This window comes from Chanodichthys erythropterus, chromosome 6 (assembly GCF_024489055.1).
Source record: "Chanodichthys erythropterus isolate Z2021 chromosome 6, ASM2448905v1, whole genome shotgun sequence".
In the NCBI taxonomy this organism is placed as follows: domain Eukaryota; kingdom Metazoa; phylum Chordata; class Actinopteri; order Cypriniformes; family Xenocyprididae; genus Chanodichthys; species Chanodichthys erythropterus.
In genome coordinates this window covers 1,662,101-1,688,007 of record NC_090226.1, presented here as the reverse complement: position 1 = coordinate 1,688,007, position 25,907 = coordinate 1,662,101, and the positions used below count along the sequence as shown (strand labels likewise).

The 25,907-nt window shown below is 31.2% G+C and overlaps 1 protein-coding gene across 2 annotated transcripts in view; it reads right to left on the bottom strand.

Moving 5' to 3' along the window:
* Positions 1 to 809: 809 nt before the first annotated feature.
* The window catches only part of eml6 (EMAP like 6), a 57,685-nt gene continuing 32,587 nt past the window's right edge, over positions 810 to 25,907 (bottom strand). The window contains exons 13-42 of one of the 2 annotated variants that reach the window (XM_067387053.1): positions 25,748 to 25,848; positions 23,949 to 24,135; positions 23,688 to 23,793; positions 22,500 to 22,593; positions 22,313 to 22,413; positions 21,706 to 21,908; positions 20,024 to 20,135; positions 19,518 to 19,645; positions 19,106 to 19,247; positions 18,882 to 19,034; positions 17,601 to 17,732; positions 17,314 to 17,402; positions 17,061 to 17,228; positions 15,707 to 15,908; positions 15,505 to 15,631; positions 14,279 to 14,357; positions 14,073 to 14,202; positions 12,634 to 12,732; positions 12,365 to 12,385; positions 10,665 to 10,838; positions 8,605 to 8,813; positions 8,296 to 8,453; positions 7,722 to 7,836; positions 7,389 to 7,577; positions 6,983 to 7,155; positions 5,573 to 5,735; positions 5,359 to 5,462; positions 5,131 to 5,284; positions 1,246 to 1,346; positions 810 to 1,173 (exon numbers count right to left, since the gene is read on the bottom strand). In XM_067387053.1, coding sequence (XP_067243154.1) covers positions 1,149 to 1,173; positions 1,246 to 1,346; positions 5,131 to 5,284; positions 5,359 to 5,462; positions 5,573 to 5,735; positions 6,983 to 7,155; positions 7,389 to 7,577; positions 7,722 to 7,836; positions 8,296 to 8,453; positions 8,605 to 8,813; positions 10,665 to 10,838; positions 12,365 to 12,385; positions 12,634 to 12,732; positions 14,073 to 14,202; positions 14,279 to 14,357; positions 15,505 to 15,631; positions 15,707 to 15,908; positions 17,061 to 17,228; positions 17,314 to 17,402; positions 17,601 to 17,732; positions 18,882 to 19,034; positions 19,106 to 19,247; positions 19,518 to 19,645; positions 20,024 to 20,135; positions 21,706 to 21,908; positions 22,313 to 22,413; positions 22,500 to 22,593; positions 23,688 to 23,793; positions 23,949 to 24,135; positions 25,748 to 25,848 — 3,939 coding nt within the window. In that variant the 3' untranslated portion in view covers positions 810 to 1,148. The remainder of the gene's footprint in view (positions 1,174 to 1,245; positions 1,347 to 5,130; positions 5,285 to 5,358; positions 5,463 to 5,572; positions 5,736 to 6,982; positions 7,156 to 7,388; positions 7,578 to 7,721; positions 7,837 to 8,295; positions 8,454 to 8,604; positions 8,814 to 10,664; positions 10,839 to 12,364; positions 12,386 to 12,633; positions 12,733 to 14,072; positions 14,203 to 14,278; positions 14,358 to 15,504; positions 15,632 to 15,706; positions 15,909 to 17,060; positions 17,229 to 17,313; positions 17,403 to 17,600; positions 17,733 to 18,881; positions 19,035 to 19,105; positions 19,248 to 19,517; positions 19,646 to 20,023; positions 20,136 to 21,705; positions 21,909 to 22,312; positions 22,414 to 22,499; positions 22,594 to 23,687; positions 23,794 to 23,948; positions 24,136 to 25,747; positions 25,849 to 25,907) is intronic. The other variant, XM_067387052.1, reaches the window with a different exon arrangement.

Sequence of the window (25,907 nt, the reverse complement as noted above, 5' to 3'; positions counted from 1 at the left end):
AATAATCCCTGTATTGTTTTCTTTTATGTGTTAAATATTATGAGGAGCGTCCACTGACCAATCAGCTTCAAGCTCGAGGATACAAGCAGGCAAAAACATTGTTTTGTTTTCATGCATTACTGGATTTGGGCTATTTTGCTTCCATAACTCGTTATTTCATTATTTAATCGTGCTGCCAAATGCTTTACGCTCTTTTGAATTAAAATGTTAATGTTAATACCTCAGATTCGGATGCCATCTGCTGGTGAAAGATGGAAAAACAGCCAAGCATTTAATTCTCTTTAATTATAAAACAACAGTATTCATTCATGACCAACGATCACACAGACTTCGATTCATGCATTATTATATATCTTTCAATTAGACTGACCTCTGATCAGACAAATTACAAAAAACATGAACATACAAATGACAGATATAACTCGATATCTGCACACGATAAACAGCTGCTGTCACGTGATTGGCTACAAACAGTGCATCGCAATCTACACACAACGCTACTACGTACATTTCATATCATTTTTATATTTGGACATTTTTTTTTTGCAAGTTTCATATACGCCAACAGTTCGACTAATTTGCATACTTCATACGTAAAATACGTACATTAAAAAATAAATATTTTAACAAAAATAGCACAGGTCAAATATAACATCTACACATTACAGTACTTAATTTCTCCTGAGTCCCATGTATTTGGATATTTTTAACAGGAAGAGCATTTAATGAGAGGATTATATATATATATATATATATGTTAGACATTTATGTACAAAATGTAAAAAGAAGGGGGGGAAATAAAGAAAATTGCATAATGCATGGTTTTTAAAATAATTTTAAAAAGCTCTAAGTGGACATATTCCATTTAGCACCATATATGCATCATGTGAACATTTCGGGGCAAAGATCAGCAAACTGTGTCTCCAAGGCACTTCAGAATCCAAACAAAAAATACATTTATTTCTGAAACATTGGCATGATTTATGAGTGTATATTTTTTTAAGTACATGTGAGCGTAAACATTGCACTTCACAGAATGGTAAAAAACCCTCTTGTCTCAGACATCCATCCTCCATCAGGTCTAGAGGGGTAAAACGCAGCATAACAGTGCAGTGCAGCATCCGGACGCTGGAGGTGCCGGCCGGGAATCAGATACATCTCCACACGAACACACTGAGAGACGGAGGAGATGCGTTAATACGAGTTCAGACAGACAAACGGACAGACAGATGGACGTCAGCTCACCTACAGTCGTTGCCTCCTACACTTATCACATATTTGTCGTCATAAGAGAAACGGATGTTGGTCACATGGGCAGAGTGACCGAAATAACGCTTGTGTTTGGCCTGTGAAGAAATGCAAACTGTTAGTAAAAATCTCAAATGCTCTAAAATAAACCATTCAAGGGTTAATAATATATATACACTACCAGTCAAAAGTTTGGAAACATTACTATTTTTAGTCTCTTATGCTCATTAAGGCTGCATTTATTTCATAATAAATACAGAAAAAAAATATAATATTGTAAAAATATTATTGCAATTTAAAATTATGGTTTTCTATTTTAATATACTTTAGAATATAATTTATTTCTGTGATCAAAGCTGAATTTTCAGCATCATTACTCCAGTCTTCAGTGTCACATGATCCTTCAGAAATCATTAATATGATGATTTATTATCAATCTCGGAAACAGTTAATATTATTTTATAACCTGTGATACTTTTTCAGGATTGTTTGATGATTAAAAAGCTAAAAAAATATCAGCATTTATTTAAAATAGAAATCTTTTGTAACAATATACACTACCATTCAAAAGTTTGGGGTCGTTATTTTTTTTTTTAAAGAATTAAATTAATACTTTTATTCAGCACGGACGTGTTAAAATGATAAAAAGTGATAGTAAAGATTTATATTGTTAGAAGAGATTTATATTTTGAATAAATTCTGTTCTTTTTAACCTTTTATTCATAAATGAATCCTGAAAAAGTATCACAGGTTCCAAAAAAATATTAAGCAACACAACTGTTTCCAACTTTGATAATAACTGAGTATCAAATCATCATTTCTGAAGGATCATGTGACACTGAAGACTGGAGTAATGATGCTGAAAATTCAGCGTTGATCACAGAAATAAATTATATTTTTAAAGTATTTTAAAATAGAAAACCATAATTGTAAATTGTAATACTATTTCACAATATTATTGTTTTTTTCTGTATTTATTATGAAATAAATGCAGCCTTAATGAGCATAAGAGACTTTAAAAATAGTAATGTTTCCAAAATTTTGACTGGTAGTGTATATTTACTTGTTAAAAAGTGTGCCGCACAAGTCCTGAAAAGTGAAGTCAAGGCGTCTTGATCGCCCCCAGGTGGCTGGTCCCAGTATAGGTCATAAACCCCGCCCTCTCCTTGTAATTTAATGGGACGTGAAACAATTTAACTAAACCTTTTAAACAATTTCTGTCATTTTATGTAGTTTTTATCATGCTGATGTAAGTTTAAGTGCTGCTATTTTTTAATAAGTTTGATTTTAGTTAGTTTTGTGATGCTATAAATACGGGGGCGTGGCGAAATGATTGACAGCTTCTCTGAGCGAAGTAGTCATGACACTGAGGCACCAACTGACTTTTTCCGGGATTTTCGGGAGGAGATCGGAGCTTTAACTTTAATTTCTACATTTCCAAAACTTTTGTTTCACACCGACATAATGAGTTGTCAATAATTATCGAAAAAAATTCAAAGTTACAAAAATGTTCGAAATGGGCGTGTCCACTTTTAGTAAAAAGGCTATCTCGCTAGAAGGGAATGAGATAATTTCACCAAACTCGGTCCATCTATGTATGGGTACAGTCTGTGGTTGTGTGAAAAAGGATGCTTCGACTGGCCACTTGGTGGCGCTATAAAATGGGACAAAACAACTATAGCTACGCAACAGTTAGTCCGATTTATTTGAAAATTGGCATGCAATGTCTTTGTCCAATGTGCTGCGATTATCTGTGAGGACATTCTTGTATCTTGAAAAACACGGCCGATGTCGACCAATGAAATTCAAGCGTCTGTCAGAAAAAGTTAACAGAGGCCGATTGGAATAAAACTCGCTGGCCCTGTGTGACTCACGGCTCTAGAGGCCTGTGAGAAATTCAAAAGAAATTGGCCACTGGGGGGCGGCATCATGCTTTTCATGTGCGTAAAGGATTGTAATTTTTCACAACTGTGGGCGGGGCCTTGATAGCGCACGATTAAACTTCATGCTCACTACTGCACAGAATTGGATTGCGAATCGGCACAAGATGTCAGCGCTATATTGGAACATTGGCGACTTCACTTTTCTACAATGGAAAAGAGTGGAGTTGCGTCATCCATATTTTTTTTTTACATTCTATGGTTCAAGTGTGTAGCGCTGAAACTGTTGTGATTGATAGGATTTTCAAAGATCCGCATTCTGACCTAAAAGTGATCGGGCAGACCAAACCGAAAGTCGTAGAGACTTTGAGGGTCGTAGTAGCCTTCCCATCTACAATGTCAAAGAGGCTTTCCCTCAGTCAGCCTGATGGTGGCGCTACAGTGGTGAAAAGTATGTAATGGCTCTTAACTCCTAAACCGTTCGTCGTCGGAAACTCAAGTGTCTTATATCATTGGAATCTTTGGCTCCAGACGAACGTCTTGCATTCGATTTAAATTTTTGGGTATCTCGGATTTTTTCAAAACCCTACTTTTGCAAACTAGTGCTAGATTTTTCACCTGATCGGAACCAAACCAGTGCATCAAGATTCACTGGAGTCTGACTGTCAATAATTATCGGAAAAAAGTCAAAGTCACCAAAAAGTTTGAAATGGGCGTGGCTGCTTTAAGTGAAACGGTTATCCGTCTTGAACGGAATGAGATCATTTCACCAAACTCAGTCCACCTATGTATGGGCTCACTCTGTAGTTGTGTGAAAAAGGATGCTAAGACTGGCCACTTGGTGGCGCTATAAAATTGAAAAAAAAAATGAAAACGGCTATAGCTACGCAACAGTCAGTCCGATTTACTTGAAAATTGGCATGCAGTGTCTTTGTCCAATGTGCTGCAATTTTCTATGAGGACATTTGTGTGTCTTGAAAAACATGGCTGCCGTCGGCCAATGAAATTCGAGTGTCTGTCAGACGAGGTTAACAGAGGCCGATTGGAATGAAACTTGTTGGGCCTGTGTGACTCACGGCCCTAGAAATTCAAAATATATCGGCCACCGGGGGCGGCATTGCACTTTTCATGTGCGTAAACGATTGTAATTTTTCACAAATATTCATACCATATGATAGAATTAATCATTCTGAACAACTTTGCCACGAATCAAACGAATCGTTCGTTAAATATTGAGGATTATTTGAAAAACCTACTTTCGCGAACTAGCCTTAGGTTTTTTACTCAACCTCGTTAAAACCACTGAGGCACAATATCAATAAAAAATGTTGAACTTTTGCATTTGGATGTCTATAATAGGGTCATTTAGAAAATGGGCGTGACTAATTGTACAAAAAAGCCTATAATTCCTAAACAGAAACTTAAAAACTACACAAAATTAAGTGAGCACATGTGACACTAAACAAGCATGCAAACTTCTATGGAGAGCGGACCATAGGTGGCGCTATAACTGTAAAAAAGCTTTAAAAACCATACATTTCCTATGGTGAACTGCCTGTATTGGCTGTAAATGATCTTTTCCATCTATGATCGAGATGGTTTCAGGCTTGTTAAATAAAACATTTTACCTTTTTATGCATGTGCTTAAAGTCCTTAAAGTGCTCGAACCTCGATAATTGCGGCTCGCAGCTACATTTATCCTTTTTATTATATAAACCATTTCTAAATTCTCTTTCTTATTTATGCTAATATATGTCATTTCTATTCTGACTTAATATGCATAATAATAAGTTTTTTAGCAATGGCTACTGGGAGTAAACTCAGTCATAATGCGTTCTCCCAATAATATACGTATACAATTACAACACCACATACCATTAAACATAACCTAATCTATCATGTACGGCAAATCAGCTGTTCTCCCGTAGGTTTACAGTACAACGTGACAAAGTAGCACTTAAAGTCTATGAATAAATTTGACTCAAATTACAAGTTGACTTACAAATTTCTCCAAGCAGGGGAAGTCGAAGAGCTTCACGAGACCAAAATCATCTCCGGTGACCACGTTCAGCCCGGCGTGAGAAACACAGGCGCAGTTCACATCTGCTTTCTCCGCGTTACGCGGCCAGATGCCCAAAACCTCGTCACCCAGAACACTGTTCAGGAGAAAGAGTTTACCACAGTTTCACACATCAACATGGCTACGTTCATATAGAGATCCGTGTCTCACCTGGTCCATGTAGCCCAGGTGATCCTGTCAATCAGGGCCTGTTCTGTGACGATCTTACCGCTGGGAACCTCATGAACCTGCCGCTTATATGAGCCCGTAGACACCTGAACACATGACCTCCATTAACGCACTTTACTTATAAACTATACCTGCCGTTTACAACATTATCACTGATTATTTAGTCACTTGCTCCACATGTTTTCTGTTTTTGTACCTCGATGTATTTGCTGTCAGCAGAGAAGTCCAGCTGGATCACAAAGCCAGGAATATCTTTGCAATAGCCGATGCGATTGAGAGCCGGACCCAGAGTGAGATCGTAGAAATCTACCGCGCACTCCACCGATCCGACGGCCAGCAGCCGGTTATCAGAACTGAACCTGTGTGAAGATGACAGGACGAACGCTGCTTGAAACGTCACGATTCGATTAATGCACTGAAAACATGTTATTCTTGCTCAGTATTTTTGTCTTGTTTACTGTTTAAAATATCTAAACATTGTTGAATCAAGATACACTTGAGAAGCAAAAAAAATCATCTGTCAGTGTTTTCAGAAAAATAACTATTATTATTTTATTATTTTTCTTCCCCGTTGACATATAAATTTTTTTGGTTTAAGCAAAAACTTGCTTAATTTTGATCAAAGTCATTTTTCTTTTCAAGTAAATGTATCTTAATTTAAGATTTTTTAATATATTTTTGATCATGTATTTTAATTAAAGATGCACAGATACTAAATTTCTCAGCCGATATATTTAGAATGATATCTGATACCAATAAAGTTTGTTTTTCTTAGACTACACAGGGACTTATTTGGTACATTTCTATATTATTAGAGCTTAAAATTGACATCAGAGCCCAAACTATTATATTAAACTGCTATTTATTTTCAGATATAATAATTACACTGAAATGTTTGCACATAAGCACTTGTCTTCATGAAAACATTTATTCAAACATACAAATATAATAAACAGTAAATAAGCTTTTTTATAACTAATGAACTGTGAACAGTGAATAACTTTCCTGAGGTCAATGTGATGTTAGGTGACATTTTATTGGTGTCTTTCCACCGTTGAAACATGACACACTTCATTAAGTTGTACTGTATTTTTCATTATACCTTTTGATGTTCATGCATGTTTTTTGTGCTATAACTAGACTCTGAGGCACATTTAAGAGCATCAAAATGCTATTTATTATTTGCATTTTGTAAGAAAATGGAGAGAATTTGAAAGCTGAGACTTTGTTTCTTATCAGAAGTAACAAAAACAAAGATATTTGCGGTTAGTTGATGGGAGGCGCTACAAATAATGTTTGGTGTAGGGGAAAAAACACAAATCTGGCAACCCTGACTTGAACTACGGGTGATTCACAGAGTCAAAAAGAGCCTGCTTTAATGCGTTATTGTCGTGTTAACTTAAACACGATTTTCTTCACACACAGTGTGAGTTGCAGTCGGACATGTTTTTCTGTCCCCTTTTTGATTGACAGGATATAATTGGCTGATAGTGAAAATAATCGGTTTTATCGGCCGATACAGATTATTGACCAATGCATTGGTGCATCCCTAATTTTTAATGTTTAGTTTGGCTGATCAAACTCTTTGTGCAGTGTATCTTCTGACCGTATGTCCTGGATGGCCACGCTGCGGTCTCTCTTTTTGCCCCATACAGTCAGCGAATTCACCAGCAGCACGATGAACTCTCCGTTCTCCATCCCGATGGACACCATTTCACCGTTCGGACTGTACGCCGTGCACTTTGCCGGATGACCAAGACTGACTTTGTTCAGAAGTTTCTGGGAGACAGAAAAAAATTCACAATGTATTAATAGATATAAATTCAAAAAGAAGTCTCTTCTGCTCACCAAGACTGCGTTTATTTGATCAAAAATACAGTAAAAATTGTGAAATATTTTTACAATTTAAAACAGCTGTTTTCTATGTGAATATAAAGTAAAATGTAATTTATTTCTGTGATCAAAGCTGAATTTTCAGTGTCTTCGGCGTCACATGATCCACAATCCCTCACCTTATCTGCCAGGTCCCAGATCCGGATAGTTCCATCATCGCTGGCGGAAATGAAGACGTCTTTGGAGGGGTGTGTGGCCAGACCCCAGATGCGTCCCTGCGTGTGTCCGTTTATCATGGTGTTGGAGGCAGCGTTCTTCTCTCCCACCTCGATGATCTCGCCATCCTTCGTTCCCACCAAGATCTTTCCCTTTCATCCAATAAAGAGACATCACACTATTGTCCGTCTACGAAACTAACACTTTAAAGTCACTTTGCATGCTAATAACTCAAATGAGGCAAAAACAATGTTTATTTCCATGTGAAGTTTGCATAAACCAGAAGCACGGCTGACCTTTCCTCTGCAGACAGATCTGACCGTCTCTACAGGAAGTCCCGTCTCCAGCTGAAACGCTCTGCATCGCTTCATTTCCTGATCCCACAGTTTCACAGCACCGCCCTCTTTAGTCCTGCACATATATAGAGTAAGAATATTGATTTATTACTACAATAAAGATTGTTTGACAACATGTACACTTAAATCATATCAGAATGATTTCTGAAGGATCATGTGACACTGAAGACTGGAGTAATGATGCTGAAAATTCAGCTTTGATCACAGGAATAAATTATATTTAACAATATATACTCACTTAGAAAATTTTATTTTAAATTGTAAAAATATTTCACAATTTTTACTGTATTTTTGATCAAATAAATGGTGCACAGAAGAGACTTCTTTCAAAAACATCTGACCAACTCCAGACTTTTGAAGAAAAATGTGCTATTTTTTTTCTTTGTGGTGAATAAATAATTTTTTTTTAATTAAAAATGGTCTAAAAGACATAAAACCAACGTTAACACTTTAGTTTAGGGTTCAATTCTCACTATTCTAGTTGCCTGTTTACGTGGTATATTATTGAACTCACGGTCTCTCTTTGCCTCCGGTCACTATGAGTCCGTCTCTGAGCGTCGTGTACATGGTGAACACTGGTCCAGTATGAGCTTTAGCCACCACACGCACCAGGAAGTGCTCCCGCCACACGTACACATCACCGTTAATGGCCCCGGTGAATGTCAGGTTATTCTGTCAGACATGACACACAAGAGAAACAATCTTATACAGTGTCACATGATCCTTCAGAAATCATTCTAATATGATTAAACATTTCTGATTATTATCAATGTTGAAATCAGTCTTATTTTTCTGATAATATCCATGAATGACAATGACTCACGGCTCCAAACGCGACAGACAGCATGGTCTGCATCCGACCGTCCTCCACCGCTCCGATCACTCCTTTCTTATACAGCAGAGATCCTCCGACCAGCGTCCAGAACTTGATATGTTTGATTCCTACAGACACGAACTGAGTGTCCGAATCGGGCCTGAACTCCACCACAAAGATCCGGTCTGTGTGACCGCCTTTACTGCAAACCCGTGAGCCTGAGAACACAAGTGAAAACATTACAGTTTCTTACAGTCGCTAGAACTAACTTCTCAATACTCACTTTATCAAAACTCTCACACAGTGAGAAATCAGCAATCTATGTGGGCTAAACTGAGGATCATTTATCATTGTTTTGGCACAAAATGCATTCAGTGACTACATCTTTCAAATTACATGAATTACTTTCTCACTTAGTAAATAAATAAAAATAAATGCACTAAATGCATCAAATTCATCAATAAATGCAAAATAAATGCAAAAATAAATGCACTAAATGCATCAATAAATGCACAAATAAATGACTAAATGCATCAAATGCATCAATAAATGCAAAATAAATGCAAAAATAAATGAAAAAATAAATGAAAAAATAAATGAAAAAATAAATGAAAAAATAAATTACTAAATGCATCAATAAATGCAAAATAAATGCAAAAATAAATGACTAAATGCATCAAATGCATCAATAAATGCAAAAATAAATGCACTAAATGCATCAATAAATGCAAAAATAAATGACTAAATGTATCAATAAATGCACAAATAAATGACTAAATGCATCAAATGCATCAATAAATGCAAAATAAATGCAAAAATAAATGAACTAAATGCATCAATAAATGCATCAATAAATGCAAAAATAAATGCAAAAATAAATGCACTAAATGCATCAATAAATGCATCAATAAATGCAAAAATAAATGCACTAAATGCATCAAATGCATCAATAAATGCAAAATAAATGCAAAAATAAATGCACTAAATGCATCAATAAATGCAAAAATAAATGCACTAAATGTATCAATAAATGCACAAATAAATGACTAAATGCATCAAATGCATCAATAAATGCAAAATAAATGCAAAAATAAATGAAATAAATGCATCAATAAATGCATCAATAAATGCAAAAATAAATGCACTAAATGCATCAAATTCATCAATAAATGCAAAATAAATGCAAAAATAAATGCACTAAATGCATCAATAAATGCACGAATAAATGACTAAATGCATCAAATGCATCAATAAATGCAAAATAAATGAAAAATAAATGCACTAAATGCATCAATAAATGCACGAATAAATGACTAAATGCATCAAATGTATCAATAAATGCAAAATAAATGCAAAAATAAATGAAAAAATAAATGAAAAAATAAATTACTAAATGCATCAATAAATGCAAAAATAAATGCAAAAATAAATGACTAAATGCATCAATAAATACATAAAAAAAATAAATAGTCGAAAACACTGATGAAAAGCAGCATTTAATTAAATATTCATCATGCTACGGTATAGCTTGAAAAAAAAAAAAGAGCCTGTTACTGGAAAAGCTACTCTAATTTAAAAACAACTATTGTCCTTAAAAATGTACTGACCTTAAACAAATTACAAAAATGTAGTTAATAGTGCCGCTTCTTTTAGTTAAATTTAAAGTGCCCCTATTATGCTTTTGGCGGGTATTCCCTTTCATGCAGTGTGTAATAAAGCTGTTTGTGAATGTAAAAGGTCCGCAAAGTTTCAAATGTTAAAGTGCAGATAAATACAGTTATTGTCTACTACAAGAAAGAGGCGATTTTGAACTGCCTGAAACGAGTCGTTAGTAATTCCAGTTTTACTTCCTGCTTGAACCTACATAGGTTTGTAACAGATTTGCATAATGGTCTTCATTGGCTGCCAATGATTCAACCTCTAATTTTCTCCACCCTCAAACAAGTGTTTTAGTAGTTTTAGTGCATTATGAATGTGAAATTAACAGCTATGCCAAGCTGAAAGTTGTTTAGGAGAACTGGGTTCTTTACAGAGTAAAATAAATGAGTGGAGCCCTCGTTCATACACACCTTCCTGCCATCTCCACACAGTGATGGTGTGCTCGGGATCCACTCCCACAGACAGCAGGAGTTTTCCCGTGGCGCTGAAGTTGACGTATCCGAGTCCTTTGGCGTGGGAGCAGCGCAGCACAGACAGAGTCTGTTTACTCATGGCGTCCCAAACGTGAATGGACGGTGCCAGACCTACAGGACACATCATCACCGTCAATACTCAGAGCTGCTTCAAAAACTCTTCTTTTCAGTACAAGAACATCTGACAAATACAACCCATTGGGTTTATTAGAATACATTGCAAATATTGTGGATAATATATATATATATATATATATATATATATATATATATATATATATATATATATAAACAGTGGTGGGAAGCAGTTAACTACACCAAAGCTATTTAAAAGTAGTAATTTTTTGGTATATTTTAGAAATTTTAGAATATAACTTTATTATTCAATCAGAGCTGTATTTTTTCTGGCACAAAAACAATTAGGATTTTTAATGATTTCTTTAACAAACAGAAATAAATGCACTAAAAGCATAAATAAATGCATAAATACATGAATAAATAAATGCAAAAATAAATGCATAAATAAACACAAAAATAAATGCATAAATAAATGCAAAAATAAACGCATGAATAAATGTGAAAATAAATGCCTAAATAAATGCATAAATAAACACAAAAATAAATGCAAAAATAAATGCATAAATAAACACAAAAATAAATGCAAAAATAAATGCATAAATAAACACAAAAATAAATGCAAAAATAAATGCATGAATAAATGCAAAAATAAATGCATAAATAAACACAAAAATAAATGCAAAAATAAATGCATAAATACATTTATGAATAAATGCATGAATAAATGCAAAAATAAATGCATAAAAACTGCATAAAAATTAATATTCAAAAACACTGCAAAGCAGCATTTAATTAAATACTCATCACTACTATAGCTTGAAAAAATAAGCCTGTTACCGGAAAAGCTACTCTAATTTAAAAACAACTATTGTCCTTAAAAATGTACTGACCTTAAACAAGTGGAAAAAATTTAGTGAACAGTGTTGCTATTTTTAGTTAGTTACTCCCCAACACTGTTGAAGCAGTAGGATGTAGTTTGGGACGATTATTATGGGGTGGTAATGATGGTCCTCAGGGTTTTTAACACATCATGACATCATGACTCTATCTAAAATGATTTCTGATATGATAGAAAATAAAGCCACTCTTGCTGCATGATGCTTCATGCAAACATGTATGCAATGGTGTTTAATGAAACCAGGTCATAAAACACAAGGGGAATGAGAGCATTGATTATTTTAATCTGAAGTTTGCATTTTTTTTAAAGAATTTATATGAATTATTCTGCTCAAACATGGTATTTGAGCTGCTTTATTTTAGTTGATGTAATTTTTAAGCTATTCTCATTTAATTTATTCTTCTAGAAGGATGAACTTATGGGTGGTTACCATATTTACCATATGCATTTAATTAATAATACTAGTGAAGTGTGACACAACTATTAAAAAAGTGATTTTATCATTTTGACATCACAAACTGATCATTGCTTTAAAAGCAGAAATGCATGTGTTCTAGTTTGGAGCCCCAAAAAAACAATCTGTCCTGGATTTTTGGAATCAAGCACAAAAGGTCAGTGGGATGAAATGCAGTCAGATCGCAGGAGGTTTCTGCTGTCCTACCTGGCAGATCGGTGATGTCGCCTGTGTGTCGGTGTGTTGGATGAGAGGATGAGACAGTGACGAACAAAAATGAGAGAAGCTGCTCTTAGTGCCAAAGCAGAATTACGTGAGAGATTCAAAGTATTTGCAAAATCACAAGCAGGCTTGTTATCAACACAAATCAAGCAGTGCACGCTGAAAGAAGCAAACGTAAGCGAATGAAAATGATTCAGATGGTGAAAATCACATCAATGTGCATCGAAAGATCTGCTGTACACGCGCACACTCACCGATCTGACCCGTGGCGATGATGTTTTGATATTTGGGATGTTGATTGACAGTCAGGCAGAGGATGTCATCCGTGTGCTCCAGATAAAAGCTCTGAGTGCCTGCGAATCACAAGCACTGCTTCATCTAAAAACATCTGAAATTATTCTCCAATCCTTTTATAAAGATCAAAACAACAGAAAGACATTTATCACACTGCAATATCATTTTAGTAAACTGCAATTTTTAAATGTTTTATGAAATAAGTCTCTTCTGCTCACCAAGGCTGCATTTATTTGATCCAAAATACACTGAAAATTATGAAATATTATTACAATTTAAAATAGCTGTTTTCCATGTGAATATATTGTAAAATATAATTTATTTCTGTGATCAAAGCTGAATTTTCAGCATCATTACTGCAGGCTGTCACATGATCCTTCAGAAATCATTCTAATATGATGATTTGCTGCTCAAGAAACATTTATGATTATTATCAATGTTAAAGATTCATATTTGTGTGGAAACTGCGAAAAGAACAAAATCTTTACTGTCATTTTTGATCAGTTTAATGCATCCTTAATAAAAGTATCAATGAATTCATTGAAATTTCTTTCAAAAAACAAAAATAAAATCTTTCTGACACCAAACTTTTGAACAGTGCTGTATTTACTAGTTATTTATTTAAATGATATATATAATTCATATATATACATATATAACTGAATTTATATATAATATATACAGTACTTTTTTTAGTGATAATAAAATAATATAAATATATATATATATATATATATATATATATATATATATATATATTGATAAAATAATGTAACTTTGTAGTTAATGTTATTAATTATTTTCAATTAATATTAACATAAAGTAATAATACAATAATTTTATTTTTATGAAATAATATAAATAATATATATATATATAATAAAATAATATACATTATTAATATTATTAATTGTTTTTAATTGTTATGAACATTAATTAATAATAAAATAATATAAATAATATTAATTATAAATTAGAATTTATAATAATAAAATATAAAATTATATTATTTATATTTTATTTAAAAACAAGTTTTCTATATATATATATATATATATATATATAGAGAGAGAGAGAGAGAGAGAGAGAGAGATTTTATTTTTATTTTTTTTTTTTTTTTGAAGATCTACTACTCATTTTACTACTCATAAGTACTCATTTTAATCAAATTAAACTGATTTAGTTCATTTAGCCTTTTGTTGCAATTCTTCCTGAAACAGAAGTGCAGTTCCACCTGCAGCCTCTAGAGGTCAGCAGCGCCTCACGTCTGATCTGGAATCAGATTAGTCTCAGAAGACACGCCCACAAACCCATAAAGCCTATTTCACAATCTTCAAAACTTCTAGCCACATGTTGAGACAGCGATCCAGAGTTCAGAGGTCAACCGTCAGGACTGTACCAGCAGAGAGGTTCTGAATAACAGCAGCAGCAGCCGTGTGGAAGATGATGTCAGCTCCATCATTGAGGTAGTGAAGGTTGTTTCGACAATCAAAGCCTCTGTAGCCAAACACGTGGTCCAGAGAAAGCTCCTGTGAACACATGATTGCATGCATTGAGAATAATGAGGACAAGGTTATATCTTCATGAGCTCAAAACCTGCCCCACCTCCACCATCTTCTTCTTCTTTGTGATGTTGTTCTTCACCAGTTTTTCAGGTAACGGTGCAGCGCGACTCACCGGAGGTCTGCAGGAAAAAATGATGGAGTTTTAACATGATTAATCGCAATCACTGCAAAAAAATGACGTTCTTCCTCTGTGTTTTTGTCTCATTTTCCAGTACAAATATCTAAACATTTTGTAAACCAAGATTGATTTATTTGAGAAGCAAACTGACTTATCAAGTGAAAAACTGATCAAAATGTACTTCATTCAAAGGGAAAACAATGATTTTCTGTTCTTGTCTTAAGCATAAATTCACTTAATTATTCAGAAAAAAAGACTTTCATTTTTCTTCTCAGCTTTCTTTCTTCTCAGAACATTATAAATGTCCACAAACGAGTCATGGGAGGCCACGGGGAGGTATTTTCCAGCATCTTCAAGATAATAGCAGGAAAATATTACAGATATTACATGCTTTTTGCAGCCATTATGTAATGAATCAAAATAATCTAATAATAAATATAATAATAATAATTATTATTATTATTATTATAATTATTATTATATATACACTTTTTAATAATAATAATAATTATTATTATTATTTTTATATATACACTTTTTTAATGAAATAATATAATAATGTATTTGTATTTATTATAAATTATATTTCGTTATAAATTATATTATTTATAATATTTTATTATCAATTAATATGTTCATATTAATTAAAAACAATTAATAATATTAATTAATAATGTATATCATTTTATTATCAATGATATATATTTATAATGTATATATAAAATTATATTATTTTATTATCAATATTATTAATATTAATTGAAAATAATTATAATTATTTTATATACATGTTTTTTAATGAAAATATAAATAATAAAATTTTATATTTGATTATTATAAATTCTATTTTATAATTAATATTATTTTTATTATTTTATCATTAATTAATGTTCATAACAATTAAAAACCATTAATAATATTAATTAATAATGTATATTATTTTATTTTATTATTAACAATGATTTTCTGTTCTTGTCTCAAGCATAAATTCACTTAATTATTCAGAAAATAAGACTTTCATTTTTCTTCTCAAGTAAACACATCATGATTTAATCATTTTTGATATTCGTACTGGAAAACAAGACAAAACTTCTATGTAAGAAAATCATGACTTCATCTGCATTAATAATTTCTGTGGCTTTTCCCACCGTTCATCCACCAGGATCTCCTTCTGCTGTTGGTGTGGCTTTACGCCGGTCATTTGTCTTATACTGACGGCGTAGATCTTCGTCGTGTAATCCATGTTCTTCTCTCGAGCGACGTCACTGTCGTACCCTGAACACACAGACGTTTGTCAAATACAAGCCTTTAAATTCAGTTTATTCTCTCAAACTAAAACAAAAACATCACCTCCATCCTCTTCTGGGTCGTCATCTGATTCCTCGCTGTCCACGGCTTTGCTCTCGCGTGGACCAATCCCCTCTCTCGCCCAGATCATGAGGGCCGTGTCGGCCCCGCCCACCGAAAGCAGCATTGCATCATCATTGGACCATCGTACATTTGTCACATTGGCACTGTGAGCCACGTACTTCTTAAACTTGGCAAATTGACCCTGTATAAAACAAAAAGCATTAATAAAAATAAAAATATATCACAGTTTCCAAAGAAATATGACTTTTCAACATTGATGATAATGATAAATGTTTCTTAAGGGCAAATCAGCATATCAGAATGATTTCTGAAGGATCATGTGACACTGAAGACTGGAGTAAATTACATTTTACTATATATTCACATAGAAAACAGGTATTTTAAAATTTAAAAATATTTCACAATTTTTACTGTATTTTTGATCAAATAAATGCTGCCTTGGTGAGCAGAAAATCCAGCTTTGATCACAGGAATAAATTATATTTTTAAAAAATATTCACATAGAAAACAGGTGTTTTAAATTGTAAAAATATTTCACAATTTTACTGTATTTTTATCAAATAAATGCAGCCTTGGTGAGCAGAAAATTAAGCTTTGATCACAGGAATAAATTTTATTTTTTAAATATATTCACATATAACACAGGTATTTTAAATTGTAAAAATATTTCACAATTTTTACTGCATTTTTGATCAAATAAATGCAGCCTTGGTGAGCAGAAAATCCAGCTTTGATCACAGGAATAAATTATATTTTAAAATATATTCACATAGAAAACAGATATTTTAAATTGTAAAAATATTTCACAATTTTTACTGTATTTATGATCAAATAAATGCTGCCTTGGTGAGCAGAAAATTCAGCTTTGATCACAGGAATAAATTATATTTTAAAATATATTCACAAAGAAAACAGGTATTTTAAATTGTAAAAAAATTTCACAATTTCTACTGTATTTATGATCAAATAAATGCAGCCTTGGTGAGCAGAAAATCCAGCTTTGATCACAGGAATAATTTATATTTTATAATATATTCACAAAGAAAACAGGTATTTTAAATTGTAAAAATATTTCACAATTTTTACTGTATTTTTGTCAAATAAATGCTGCCTTGGTGAGCAGAAAATTCAGCTTTGATCAGAGGAATAAATTTTATTTTTAAATATATTCACATAGAAAACAGGTATTTTAAATAGTAAAAATATTTCACAATTTTTACTGTATTTTTATCAAATAATTGCAGCTTTGGTGAGGGTTCACAAACTAAAAAAGCATATAACTTCTGAATGGCAGTGTATATGAATATAGGATGTGATTGTGCCGCTATCAGACCTTGCAGGGGAAGCTGAAGAGCTTGACGAAGCCAAAGTCGTCTCCGGTGGCCAGCAGCTTCTTGTCTTTGGTAAGTGAAGAGGCGTTGACGAAGCTGATCGTGGGCCAGATGCCCTCACAGGTGGCGCCCAGCACTGACGTCCATGTGGCCCATTCCATCTTCTCAGACTGAACGCACACAAACACAGACGACCGCACGGTTACAGCGCTGGAGTTAGTGATGAGTAACTGACTGTGTGTCTGGTTTCTCTACCTCTGAACTGCTGATAGTTTGTCGTCTTCCACGTGGAGCTTCGAAAAATAGCTGCTCTTTGGCACCAGTGTTGACTTGAAGCAGTTTTCCTGCATTTGTGCACACAAAATTTCTTTCTTTGCTAAAAGGATGGATTTCTGCAGGTGCTGTTCTACTGTTGCCAACATTTAAAATATCAATCGAAATGTATGTGCAGATTAATTCTTCCTGTCATTACATGCAGATAGACATTTAGTTGCATATTACTGCTTGAATGTATATTTGTGTGTTCGATATGCGAGGATTACCGCGGACGTCCCAGTCCACATGTGTGATGCAGCTGGACGCTCCTTTACAGATGCCCACCCTCTTACTGGTCAGAACGTTATAAATATCCACAAACGAGTCATGGGAGGCCACGGCGAGGTATTTTCCAGCATCTTCAAGATAATAGCAGGAAAATATTACAGATATTACATGCTTTATGCAGCCATTATGTAATGAATCAAAATAATGTAATAATAAATAAATATAATAATACAAATTTTATTATTATTATTATATATATATATATACACTTTTTTATATAAAATAATATAATAATATATTTTTATTTATTATAAATTATATTATTTATAATATTTTATTATCAATTAATATGTTCATATTAATTAAAAACAATAAATAATATTAATTAATAATGTATATAATTTTATTATCAAATATATATATATATATATATATATATATATATATATAATGTATATATAAAATTATATTATTTTAATATAAATATGTTATTATTAATTGAAAATAATTATAATTATTTTATATACATTTTTTATGAAAATATACATAATATAATTTTATATTTTATTATTATAAATTCTATTTTATAATTAATATTATTTATATTATTTTATTATCAATTTATGTTCATAACAATTAAAAACAATTAATAATATTAATTAATAATGTATATTTTATTTTATATATATATATATATATATATATATATATATATATATATATATATATATTATTTCATTAAAATAAACTTATTTTATTATTACTTAATATGTTAATATTAATTTAAAATAATTAATAACATTAACTACAAATGTACATTATTTTATTATATATATATATATATATATATATATAATTTATTTTATTAAAATTATTTTTTTTATTATCACTTAATATGTTAATAATATGTTAATATTAATTGAAACATCAATTACTAATTTATATTGAAAATAATTAATAATAAAGTAATAATTTATTTATTTTTTTATATCTATCTATCTATCTATCTATCTATCTATCTATCTATCTATCTATATATATATATAGAAATTTTATTATTTTATTATCACTTAATAAGTTAATATTAATTGAAACATTAATTTCTATATATATATATATATATATATATATATATATATATATATATATATATATATAAATTAATAGGGTCTTGTTAGCACTGCATAATTAAAAAGCAAAAACAAACACTTCCCAGACTTAATGTAACACATGACACAGAATCAGAGAAGCCCAGTTCAACTACATCTAGATGAAGTTACCTTGAGAGAACCTGATGTCAGAGATGATCTCCTTCCTGTGGTGAAAGGTCACCATGTCTTCCAGCGTGTCTGCATTGACCACCAGGAAGCTGCCGTCGTTTAGACCCACCGCTAAGGCTTTTCCGTCTGGGGAGAAGGCACAGCATCTGCCACCTACAAACACACATCAACAAAATGAACCCAGTGTTCCTGATGTTGAATTTGACCTGTGAGTGATCATGTACCTTTCTTAAGTTTCCGGACGGCCACCATTCGATGGTTGGCCGAAAGCTCCCAGATCCGCAGCGTTTTGTCGTCGCTCACAGTGGCACAAATGGGCAGCAGTGGATGAGCCGCGAGACCCCAAACTTCCCCCTCCATGTGACCCTTAAAACACACATTAAACACAATTCAGACATCCAAAGATGCAAATTTAACTTGTGCACAAAATACATTTGTGAATAAAGAACCGTAAAGTCAACAAAACTGTCACTTCCTGGTGCAAAATAACCGTAATAAAAATGGAAGCTGCTGCAAATCTTTTTGTCACTTTGGATAAAAGTGTCTGCTAAATGCAAACATGTAAATAATGAACATTGTGAACTAGCTGACCAGCCCGAGCTCCTACATTGCTTTATTTTTGACCGTGAAACACACCTGTACGAGTAAAGTCATGGGGCCGCTCTTGTCGATCTCCAGGATCTCTCCGTTCTTGGTGCCCACCAGAATGTGTCCGTGTCCCAGAGTGATCGCTCTGATGGAGGGGTTGTCCTCTAACAGCAGTCCTAAAAAGGAACAAGAGGAACAAGAACAAGTTTTATAACACAAACTTAACACACTGTTGTTCTTCTGACATTTTAGACTGAAATTTTTACTCTGAATGTTATGAATCTTATCATACTCTTACAAGCAACTAGGGAAAACACCATGAAATCCCCTTAAAATGCAAAATATTAAATAACTGAAACAAAATACAGTACATTTGTTTCATTTAAAAAAAGTTATGCTTATTGTTTTGACTGCCGAGGATCACGAGTGTGACTCTATGTGAGGAAATCCTGAGTTAAACTGAATTACACAAACCTGTATCATGCATCAACTCAAGATCTCTATGAAGCTGAAACAGTTCTTCACTGAGCATGAAGTGCTGCGCAGGAACATACCCTTCGATGAAGGCGAGAGCACCGCCCTCTTGATGGCGTAGGTCTTCAGACATCTCTCGAACATGTCGTCCCACAGTTCCACAACTCCATCTTTACCCCCCGTCACAAAACCCTTTAGGTCATAACATATATATTTATATCTTTTCATTATTTCTTGTATCTTATATATTAATATATATATATATATATATATATATATATATATATATATATATATATATATATATATATATATATATATATATATATATTATTCTGTAAATATAAACCATATAAAATAAAATCTAAATTTTTTTAGAATATATGCTAAAATATATTATATTATAATATAAATATATAAATTATATGGATAATATGAGTATAATTTATAATTCTAGAAATAGTATATATGAGTATAATTTATAATTGATGGATTTATTCACTAAATACAAAATTATATATCAATTAAACAATCAATTATGAAGTATATGCATGTGGATAAAAATGTAATATATATATTTTAAATATATATATTAGAGTTTTCAATATAAAAAATAAAAATATAATATAAAATAAAATAAAATTGTGTATAAATCATAATTTATAAATATAATTACACACACACACACACACACACACACACACACACACACACACACACACACACACATATATATATATATATATATATATATATATATATATATTTATATAATTATCCGAAAGTAAAAATTACATATACATAAAATTAATGTTTAACTTTTAACATTAACAAGCAAATATTCATCTACTTTGACATTACAATATTCCTTCTGTAAATAAAATCATATATATATATATATATATATATATATATATATATATATATATATAAAATATTATATTTAATATACATTATATATTTACAAATTATAATATATATATATATATATATATATATATATGTATATATGTATGTGTGTGTGTGTAATTATATTTATAAATTATGATATATACACACAATTTTATTTTATTTTATATATTGAAAACTCTAATATATATCATAATATATAAATAATATACATACATCTATATATAATCCTACTTGCTTTATTAATTTATTAATATTATTACTTACTCTTTCATTGTCTTTTATTATTTTTTACATTTAAAATTTTCATTTTTTAATTTCATATATATATATATATATATATATATATATATATATATATATATATATATATATATATATATATATATATAAGTTGGATATATATATATATATATATAATATAAATAGTATAATATATAATAGTAAATAGTATAATATAATATCTCCAACTTACCTTTGTCATATTTTGTTTATTATTATTACTACATATTTTTCATTATTATTTATTTTATTATTTATATATATATATATATATATATATATATATATTAACAAATCAGTTTTGTTTATTATTATTTTAATTTTTTAATAGTTTTTTCTTTCATTATTTCTTGCATTTTATAGCTTAATTTATTCTATTATTTACACACACACACACACACACACACCTTATTGAGATTTTGTTTACTATCACTTATTGTTTCATTATCACTTCTTTCATTATTTGTCATGTTCATCTTATGTCTTTTCACCTACAGTTTATTTATATCTAACGTTGCTTTCTGTATATAACTGTATATGTGACAGATAAAGTCTTGAATCTTGAACACACCTTATCCAGAGAGCACATAGCAAACACAGGGCCATCGTGAGCTTTGATGCTCTTCATGAGCGTGGTGTCTTTCCAGATGTACACGTCACCCGTAGTCGCGCCAGAAAACACCAGATCCTCCGAGCGTCCGTAGCAGGCGGACATCATGGTCTCTTGCTTGCCAAGATTTCCGAAAATGCCCCTCTTAAACGTTAACCCTCCTCCTGCGATGAGAAACATACATTACGAAAGTGAGTTTTAAATCAGCAAGAGGAAAAATCATCCTAAACGCAAGTTACCGCTGAGAGTAATTCAGCTATTTGAGCGCTTTGTTTTGACCCACTGAGCTCTTTTAAAAGCTCTCACGCTCATTTAATTGGTGAAATACGGACCGCTGATGGTAAAGTTGACAAAACAGTCACATCAGCTTCTGACGGCTCAATGTGATGTGGCAGATTCTCCTACAGTCATGTTCCCGTGAGAGGGACGGGAAGAGCTAGCGCTTCAGATATTTCAGTAAAAAGATTCTGCACATACAACAGAAATCCTCTGAGTTGAAAAGAAAGTGCTGCTGCGGTGATTTAGGATGCAATATTCACAATATTACAGATTAAACGAACATCTTTACCTGTATGCAGCCAGAACTTGATGTGCTTCATTCCCACCGTGAGCAGTTTGTCCATGCGGAACGGGTTTCCTTTCACCACGAAGATCTTATCTTTATGTCCTCTATGGCAGAGAGAGCGGAGGATGTCTTTCGTGAACGATTCAGCTTGTTGTACATCATTTTTTACCATTGAATGGGTTTGTTTTACCTGGATTTGGCCAGTTTTTCGCCTTTTTTCCAGTCCCAGATGACTATGGAATGATCTTCATCGATTCCCACAGACACTAAACTCTTTCCGTCCGCTGCATGGGACAGATTTTTCAAAGAGAAATAAGAGAATGTGACCCATAAATGCACATTGAGAACGCATTAAAATCATCAAAAGTGACAGTAAAGACATCAAATATTAAATACTTTTGAAAAATGTATCATGGTTTCCACAAAATATATAAAATATTAAGCATCAAAAAAGCTGTTTTCAGCATTGATAATAATAATAATCATTATTAACCCTTGTGCATCAATTAAAAAGGTTACACACAAGTCCATAGAGGACAAAAATGTGTCAAAAAATTTCATAAAAATTGAAGTTTGCTCTCATTTTAAAGAACTATGGCAGAATCTTGTTTAAATAGTGAAACCAAAAAAAAAGTTACAGAGGTTTAGGTTTATGAAAATTATCTTTGAACATTATTTTATATAAAATATATATTTTATGAAACATGTTGAACTCTAAAACTGCTAGAAAATCAAAGCCATAAATCTAAACAAGTTTGAGGTTGATATCTCAAAAAATGAGCTTTTAGTAAGATTTTGTTTGGGCGCAGTAACATTGAAAATGGCACCATTTGGTTAAAAAAAAACATAGTAAAAATTTTAATTATTTATATTTTTATTTTATATAATTTTATAGTTAAATGGCCCTGGGATTAAAAATTGCAGCTTTAATGAATTTCAATGGGGAAATTTTTGTCCAAAAGGTCTTGAGAGGAACTATTTTGTGTTACTAGTGTAAAATAGATTTATTAAAGGAAATGAGGGTGAAATATTTAAATTCCAATAAAAATACACACTTGTGCCAAAATTTATGTAGTTGGCATTAACACAGGCGAAAAAAAACATAAGATCACACAAGGGTTAATAATTGAGCAGCGAATCATCATTTTAGAATGATTTCTGAAGGATCATGTGACACTGAAGACTGGAGTAATGATGCTGAAAATTCAGCTTTGTATAATTCTGGAAACATGAATTTGGATTACTTTGCTTAAAATAAGAACATTTTGTCAATGCTTCAATGCAATGATAAAAAGTGCTGAAATATATTAATTTACAAATGTAACAAATTTGAACTCGGATATCAAAAGCTTCTTGTGTGTTGTCGGTGTACACTGACCTGTGAACTCTAGAGCACAAACCCCTCGCTGATGTTGACCCTTCAGTAGAGATAAACACTTGAGCGTCTGGATGTCCCACACATGGATGGCCGGATCTCGACCCACCTGACGTACACACAAACATGCTTTACAGAGAAATACACACTGGATAAAATCATCACCAACTGAATGCAATAAAAATAGTGCAAAGTACGTTCATATGATCAAAATCAGATTTTTTGGAAATCACTTTCAGGCCTGTTGTTTTCGATATCTCTCACCTGTCCGGTGGCCACGTAATCTTTCAGCGGGTGCACCGTGAGGCTCAGGATATCGTCATCATGGCCGAGGTAAAAGCGCTGCGTGTGCTGCTGTCTGTTATACACCACAGCTACAGCCGCCACATGATACACCACCTCTCCAGCCTGAGTGTAAAACAGATTATTCCTGCAGTCGCAGCCCCTGTACCTGAGACACAGAGAGAGTCACATGACATGTGCCCATCAGTAACCACTGGAGAAACTATCAATAAATACTATATAAATGTGGATAAACAGACTGAAAATAAATATTAAAAAAAGGTGAGAGATTCTGAAAAAAAGATTCTGAAAGTTAACACATTATTACATATACATAAATTTTAACTTTTAACATTAATATTCATCCAATTTGGCATTATAATGGAAAAATTCATTCTGTAAATATAAGATCATATAATATAAACCATATAAAATATATCAATATTTAAAATATATATTTAAAAATATTATATTTACAGAATTACTTTTTGCCAAATTTGGTGAATCCACATGTATATTGTTCATAATTGACTGTTTAATTGATATATAATTTTGTATTTAGTGAATGAATCCATTAATTATAAATTATATATAAATTAAAAATCAATTATGAACTTTATACATGTGAATAAACAATAAAAATATCTACATTTAAAAAAATTATATATAATTATCTGAAAGTAAGCATTATACATATACATAAAATTATGTTTAACTTTTAACATTAACAAGCTAATATTCATCTAATTTGACATTATAATGGATTCCTTCTGTAAATATAAAATATATATTATATATATATTTACAATTTTTTTTATAAAGTATAATTTACATACATACAATTTTATTGAATATTATATTTTTATTTAATACATATATAATTACATTATACATATATAATTATAATTATAAACATACTGTATATAATTATATTATAAATTATATATTGAAAAATATAATATATATTATTATAAATAATGAGTATATATTATGTTGTCTGTTATAATTTTAATTTGTATAATATAAAAAAAAATAATTATAATTATATATATATATATATATATATATATATATATATATATATATATATACACAAACAATTTTATAAAGTATAATTTACATACATACAATTTTATTTAATATTATTTTTTTTAATACATATAATTATATTATACATATATAATTATAATTATAAACATACTGTATATAATTATATTTCAAATTATATATATTATTATAAATAATGAGTATATATTATTTTTTATATTATAATTTTAATTTGTATAATATAAAAAATAATTATAATTATATATATATATATATATATATATATATATATATATATATATATATATATATATATAATTATTATATTATAAATTATATATTTTATATATTGCATATACATACATTTAATATGTTTAACTTTTAACATTAATAAGCTAATTATTATATTATAAATGATATATTTTATAATATATAAATAATAAGTATATATATTGTATATAATATAATTTTTTATAATGATATAATATAATGATATAATAACATATAATATCTATATATAAATGACATATTAAAAATTCTAATATATTTTATAATATATAAATAATATGAGTATATATTATATTGTATATTATAACTTTTAATATGCATAATAAAATGAATGGATAAAAATATAAATCACATATACACATTCAGATATCGTGAGTGTGTCAAAGGCATGATGGACACACACAGTGTTCATATCAAACGCATCATGGCGTTAGCAGATAATGTACCCGTGGACGAACTGCAGGCGTAACCCCTCGTCCGGAGCTTTCTGCCTCTTCAGAGATCCAGCCAGCTTCTTCTTGAGCTGAGGAAGATCTTCCTTGTACACCTGAGGGGAGTTTGGGAGAAGAGTTACAGGGCGAAATCCACTTATTCAGAGATTCAGAG